Here is a 7447-nt window from a genome sequence, read left to right as displayed (position 1 = left end):
GAAACATAGTAGGCAGTGTAGCTGAGGAACAGCACTGGGGTGATGTGTTTGTGGGGCTTTATGCCTCTGCCTCCCAAGTGCAGGGAATACAAATATGTGCCCTCCCCCAACCATTATTTTATTCTCTTTGGCTTACTCTGGCTGTGACATAAATATCTTGTGTTTCCCTCCTGATTTGGGAAGAAAAAATAACTCCGCCATGATACTCCTGATACATAGGAAAATCTGTCATATTAGAGAATGTCATACTAGGAAAGAACATCGCTGGTTCAGGTTGGACGTGCGTACGACAAAGGTCTGCTTGCCTGTTCTATTAGCCAGGGCTCTGCAGAGGAACAGAACCAGTAGGGCGGATGGGAATTTTGTATATACATATAATTTATTAAATCAACTTACATAGCAGCAACGGCTGTCCTTCAAAGTCGGGGGCTTCAGCAGTCAAAACAGTCCCACAGTGGCTGTCTCACCTGGGAGAGACTCCGGTGAGTAGTTGCTGCTCAGTTGACCAAGCCGAGTGTCCCAGCAGCCCCTGTCTGATGTCTAAAGCCTAGAAGGTTCCTGGAGAGCTGATGCTCCTTAGCCCTGGACAGAAACCTGGAAACACTGGTTCTAGCATCATCAAAGGAAACAGCAGCGGCATCGGCAGAGACGATAAAGCACCAAAACATAGATTATCCCTTGGTGATCCCCTTTTCATCTTGTGCTGCCACTAATTCTTCAGGAGATTCTGAAACATACCAAGTTAACATTAGAATTAAGCATCACACCCGTGTTAACTGCTTGAAGTAGAGCTGGTCTGAGTCAGCTGTAGTTAATTTGCTGTTGTCAGGTATGTGTGGAGGTCAGGGGACAACTTTCAGGAGTCATTCCTCTCCGTCTACCATGGGCTCTGGGTTGTTGTTGATATATATATATATATATATATATATATATATATATATATATATATATATAATTTAGAGTCTAGGTTAAACAAACTGTTGTCTTGGGGGAAGTTCAAGGACTCTTGCTTCCCCTGATGCATTGCTGATGAAGTCTTGATCATGGTGGCACCTCAAATATGAGTGTGGCTTCTCTTATGTGTTCTAGGGAGGAGTTAACAAAATGTACCATGGCATCCAAGACTATGACCCAGACAGCCCCCGCGTCCACTTGGTGATGGAAAAGGGCGACACAGTTTTCTTCCATCCCCTGCTCATCCATGGATCTGGTCGGAACAGAACTCAAGGATTCAGGAAAGTACGGATTCATGTAACTACATCTCCAAAGATGAGTGGTCTGGAACAAGGCACTCGAGATACGTTAAGATAGCAAAGACGGCAGGACTTCTCACTGAGGGGCCATTTTGTGGCAGATATGCATATATATTCACTCTGTTAGGTAGGAACCAAAGTGCCGTAGGCCCCTAATCCCTGAACCATGACCATTCATAGAATTCTCAAGGAAGTGTCCTTTTCTGCACACAGCTGCTTCTGAGGCAAAAACAATGGCTGAATTTCCAAAGTAGTATGATTTGGAATTCATAACGTTCATTCTAAAGCACAGCAGGAGAGAAGTGTATGTCTTCACTACTGAGAGAACTATAGCGTTGATCCTAGACAGTACTGAGTTCTAAACTTTACACAGAAATCGGAGTCAGCAGGCACTCCTAGTCTTTAGCTTAAGAGTGTAAACAACTTCATACGTTGTCTCCCACTTTAAAAATTCCCCACAGATGGCCCAGCTTCTCACTTCCACCAGTCCAGTAGATCTGCCCATCTGTGAGTCTTCTCCCCGTGGGAGCCCAGTGGTCCACACCAAACATCAGGGCTCCTTTGGGTCTACATGGGCTTTTAGGGCCTGTCCCATGGTTTCTATCCAGCCCTGCTGCTGAACCTTCATTCCCACTTACAATCCCACTAGCTTCTCTGGAGCTTGGAATTAGGCAAAGGGGAAAGGAGGCGATGTCTCGGGACAAAACCTAAGGAACTGCCAAAACTCCAATTACAGAGCTAAATGATATTTTAATGCATCAAAATCAAACAGCCATGGTGCTTACTATGCCCATTAAGAGGCTGGTATGGCTCTCAGAGTTGTACAAGTATAGGGTATAGCCATTGCAATACAAAAAATATGTTTTAATAAAATGAACTTATTCTAACAGTGGGACACAATCCATTGAAGAATTTTAGGATATGAGAAAACTTAAATGCCTGAAAATATTGAAGGTCTCTTAAAGAACTAGACCTCCTAAACATGCCTTTTAAAAAGAAGTATCACAGCTAATTTTATTTTATTTTATATTTTATTTTTTGGTTTTTTAAGACAGGGTTTCTCTGTGTAACAAGCCTTGGCTGTCGCGGAAGCAGAGGCAGATAGATCTCTGTAAGTTCGAGGCCAGCTTGTCTACAGATTGAGTTCTAGGACAGCCAGGGCAACACAGAGAAACACTGATTTGAAAAACAAAACAAAACAAAAAACTGTTTTGTGGGTCAGTAAGATGGTTAAGCAAATAAGGCACTTGTTCCCAAGACTCAGGACCAGAGTTCTATCCCTAGGACTTACAGAATACAAGGAGAAAGTCAGCCTCAAAACTTGTTCTCTGATTTCCACATGGATATATGTGTGCCCTTGGGAGACACACACACACACACACACACGCACACACACACACACACACACACACACTTTTTTTTAAAAATTTAAGTCTTTTATAATTTCTCAGTTAGCCTTCAGCGGCAGGAGGAGGGGATACGCTCTGCATGAGGAGACTGATTTAAGATAGTATAGATCACCTTTCTTTCCAATTGAGAAATCAAATCCCAAGTGAAGCATTCCTCTTCGGAGGACTCTGCTTGGTTTCGGGGCACAATGGGATTGATAAACTGCCCTTCTCCGGCCGGTCCTTTCTGCGCAGGCAATCTCCTGCCACTATGGCAGCTCCGACTGCAAATATATCAGCGTGAAGGGCACCAGTCAAGAAAACATTGCGAGGGAAGTTATTGAGATTGCGGAGAAACGTTATGGAGTCCAAGGAGCCCTGGACTTTGAGGTACCGCATGCGAGCACAGAGGAAACGCCAGGGTTCCCTTCCTTCTGGGTTAATTTGAAAGCATACTGGCTTCTCTTCCGTGCTCCCTTCAGAACTGTGGCTGAGCCCGCTAAGAACGGCAACGCAGGGCTTTAGCCATGGAGAGTCAATGTTGTCGGCCGATCGTCAATCAATCCCCATGGGCAGGCACATTCGATTTGGAAAAGCTAGTTTTCTTTTCTTTGTCCTGACAAAGGCCAGCTTAGGGGAGTCAGTGATGACTTGGGGAGGGGGGGTGGGGCGTCAGTACAACACTGGCATACAGATGTCACAATTCCTGTGTCACCAATCATCTACGCTATCTTGACTGGAGTCCCAGAACACAGTTTATCCATGAATCAATATAACTATTAATATTTTTTCCTACTTAGTCATTTATAAAGGTTTGAGCCCTTTTTTTCATGGAGGGTACAGCCGATGGAAATATTCTGAAAACCCTGTTTGATATTATTTCAGGACACTTGGAAGTTTCGATGCCGACTTGTGAAAGGAGAAAGAATAAACCTTTGAAAGAGCCCTTCAGGGCTGGAGAGGTGGCTCAGCGGTTAAGAGCACTGATTGCTCTTCCGGAGGTCCTGAGTTCAAATCCCAGCAACCACATGATGGCTCACAACCATCTGTAATGGGATCTGGTGCCCTCTTCTGGTGTGTCTGAAGATAGCTACAGTGTACTCATATAAATAATAAAAAAAAAAAAAAAGAAAGAAAAAAGAAAAAAAAGAACCCTTCAAGAGTGAGGCATGGCAATGAGAATCTGAGACAGGAGCATCGTGAGTTCGAGTGCAGCCTGGGCTACACAGCAAGGTGCTTTCTCTTCCTCTTTCCCCCATGAACAAAATGAAAAAGAATTAGCTCTTCATTATAATTATTTTATAGAGAACATTAAAGCAAAGCAAGACACTGAAGGACATTTTTATTTTTTTGAGATGATGTTATCTTTTTTATCACCTGCTAACGAGATTGAGACACACATATTGGGAGTGCATGAATAATTCATGTGGCACTATCGCTGTTTTAAGAAAAACTAACCTGGGCTGTATCTAATAAAGATGACTGAGTGTAATAGAAGCATATCCAGTCAATTTCTTTCTACACAAGCAGAAATGATTTCTTGGAAGTTCAGTCTACCTCAGGTTGTGCAACCTCTTCCCCTCAGGAACCTGCCTCCTACCAGTTTCCCATCACAGAGGGGTTTTGTTTTAAGTTGAGCATAAAGTGGATACTCCCAGCTACTGGTGAGCAGGAAAGCATCATGGAGGTGAATAAAGGTCGAACCTCATTTCCTCACACACAATTCGTTGCAAGTCCTCAACCCAACACCTTCCATAAGGCACAGGCTAGCCATCGCCAGTACTTTTCTTTGGTGCTGAGGCACACGACAAGGGTGCCAACTCTGTATTTCCCAGAGGGCAGGGCAGCAGAAAGCCTTCTATCCGTGTGAGCAAGCAGAAACCTTCCTGGTGGGGGCAGCAGGGAGGCGTTGCTCTTTGGTTTTCAAATTTTAGTTAGGGTAAGGAAAAATAGAAACCTCCTTTCTTGGTAGTCTGCTAAGTACCAGTTTTCCTGAATTCGGTGTTTTGTGCTTCCCAGTTTCTTCATCAGGACAACTCCTCCCCCCAACACACACACACACACACACACACACACACACACACACACACACACACACCTCCTTCTCCCTCCCTCTCTTTCTCTGTAGGGTACACTTAAGAAGGTATCCTTTATATTATTTGATTGCTGATTGCTGTACTTGCCGAGAGCTGAGTACTGGCCCGATTTTGGCATTGTCATTCTTTTTTTTTTTTTTTTTTTTGTTTTTGTTTTGGTTCTTTTTTTCGGAGCTGGGGACCGAACCCAGGGCCTTGCGCTTCCTAGGCAAGCACTCTACCGCTGAGCTAAATCCCCAACCCCCGCATTGTCATTCTTAACGGCTCATCCCCTGCCTCAGAATTTTGTAAAGGTACTTTCCTTGCTCTCTGACTGGCTTTATAAAGATCACTTGCTGGTTGGTTTAACAAAGACCTGGGTAATAGCTAGGCAGGGAAGGGAAGGCAGGACTTCCAGGCCTAGTGGGGGTCACTGTGAGAAGAATGGGACACGGGAGGATTGACCAGGGGACCACAGAGGTCATCTACACTGATGGGTGGTGGGGTGGGGTCAGGGGAAGTAACAAACTAGGCTTGTGGCTGATCATGGGTTAGGAAATGAAATTAATGAGCTAGGTGGAAGGTAGCCCAAGCCATAATAAATATTAATACGTCTCTGTGTCATTATTTAACTGCTGATGGGTCCAGAAAGCCCCATTATAATACACGATTTCTGAGCTCCTCCTACTGTTCCGGCTTTTTCTGGCCAATGGTGTTAGAGACAAGAATCTGGGTGCTAGGTGCAGGATCTGGGTGTCGGGTTAGGATCTGGGTATCAGGTATACTCCTAGTACGTTGTGGTCACACTGCACAGCGACAGTTGTGTGCCTCAATGCTGGGAATTCCCCTGCGGCAGCACCACTGGACAGTTCTAGCCACCTGGTCTCAGAGTACCTGGTCTAAAAGTCTCTCTTGGGGCTGGAGAGATGGCTCAGTGGTGAAGAGCACTGACTGCTCTTCTGAAGGTCGTGAGTTCAATTCCCAGCGATCACATGGTGGCTCACACCCTCTGTGATGGGATCTGATGCTCTCTTCTGGTGGGTCTGAAGAAAATGGCAATGTACTCATATAAAAAAAAGCAAATAAATGGTTTTTAAAAGTTTCTCTCTGCTCTCAGAGATTCCAGAGTCCATTTGGTCCCCGACATTGTCAGACCGCTATCCATTTTCCCCACGGTTGGTCATTTTCCTGGAACGTGCTGTGTGATGGGGAGATGAGGGAACAGAACCTTCGTGTGTATTCGATTTCAATTGGACCATGAATGTATGACCTGTTTGGAAACTAGAGCACATTGTGAACCGAAGCCATGAGCAGGCAGAAGGGACAGTGACCTGCTCTCAGAAACGCAAGCAAAACACACAGCGTAGTCTTTCTGCCTTAGGTCAGGCAGCTACAAGAGCCAGAGCCAGCTTGGCTCCCAGTCGCCCACGTTTCATTAGCTCAGCTCTGCCAGAGGAGCAGGTAGGTGACCAGAGGCAACATAACTGAAGGAGTGCGGTTGGGAACCAAGAACACTATTTACAAAACAGCCCATGCCAGATTTGCCTGCAGGCTGTGGTTTGCCTATTCAGTCCTAATCGAAGCACAAATTCAATAAGCAAGCGAGGGCTCTGTGTACTGGCCAGATGCACCCCAGCACCAACGCTACTTCAGGGGCCTCACAGCTACTTTCGTCAGAGGCCATGGGAAGGCTGGGCTGTTGTCATCTTCTCCAGCCCTGAGAATAGTCTGCTTACCTGTGTGTGGCTCCCCGAGGCTCCCTTCTCCTATCTCCCCCAGTGTGGCCAACTTTTAATCTAGGTTAATGTCTTAGTCAGGGTTTCTATTCCTGCACAAACATCAGGACCAAGAAGCAAGTTGGGGAGGAAAGGGTTTATTCAGCTCACACTTCCACATTGCTGTTCATCACCAAAGGAAGTCAGGACTGGAACTCAAGCAGGTCAGGAAGCAGGAGCTGATGCAGAGGCCATGGAGGGATGTTACTCACTGGCTTGCTTCCCCTGGCTTGAACAGCTTGCTTTTTATAGAACCAGGACCACCAGCCCAGGGACAGCATCACCCACAATGGGCTGGGCCCTCCCCCCTTGATCACTAATTGAGAAACTGCCTTACAGCTGGGTCCCATGGAGGCATTTCCTCAATGCAGGCTTCTTTCTCTGTGATAACTGCAGCTTGTGTCAGGTTGACACACAAAACCAGCCAGTACACCATTTCACAGGGTGTCGTGAGGGTTAAATGAATGACGGCTTAAGCAAACCACAGTGTGTGGTATGAAGTGAGTATGTCACCAGTCCATTGTTATTTCGGTTCTTTTTTTTTTTTTTTTTTTTTTTTCTTTTTTTTCGGAGCTGGGGACCGAACCCAGGGCCTTGCGGTTGCTAGGCAAGTGCTCTACCACTGAGCTAAATCCCCAACCCCGTTATTTCGGTTCTTTATTCCTGTACTTATAAAGTGCATACACTACACACACACACACACACACACACACACACACACGACACTAATGACATTATATATATGAAATGACTATATATGTACTATGTACATACACATACGTACATAGACACACACAGTCACACACACAGTCACACACACAGACACACAGACAGACACACACAGACAGACACACACAGACATGCACAGATATACACAGACACACACAGACATACAGACATACACAGACACACACAGACACACATAGGCACACACACAGATACACACAGACATACCC

At 45.5% G+C, this 7447-nt stretch overlaps 1 protein-coding gene across 1 annotated transcript in view; it reads left to right on the top strand.

Moving 5' to 3' along the window:
• Positions 1-3754, top strand: part of Phyh (phytanoyl-CoA 2-hydroxylase) — a 16899-nt gene extending 13145 nt beyond the window's left edge. Inside the window, exons 7-9 of the mRNA NM_053674.2 lie at positions 1090-1239; positions 2897-3031; positions 3527-3754. Of these exons, the coding sequence (NP_446126.1) occupies positions 1090-1239; positions 2897-3031; positions 3527-3580 (339 nt within the window). The 3' untranslated portion in view covers positions 3581-3754. The remainder of the gene's footprint in view (positions 1-1089; positions 1240-2896; positions 3032-3526) is intronic.
• Positions 3755-7447: the final 3693 nt, after the last annotated feature.

Source organism: Rattus norvegicus, chromosome 17 (genome assembly GCF_036323735.1).
Source record: "Rattus norvegicus strain BN/NHsdMcwi chromosome 17, GRCr8, whole genome shotgun sequence".
Lineage (NCBI taxonomy): Eukaryota > Metazoa > Chordata > Mammalia > Rodentia > Muridae > Rattus > Rattus norvegicus.
The sequence above is the reverse complement of the archived record's forward strand: the minus strand, read 5'-3'. Positions and strand labels throughout refer to the sequence as shown.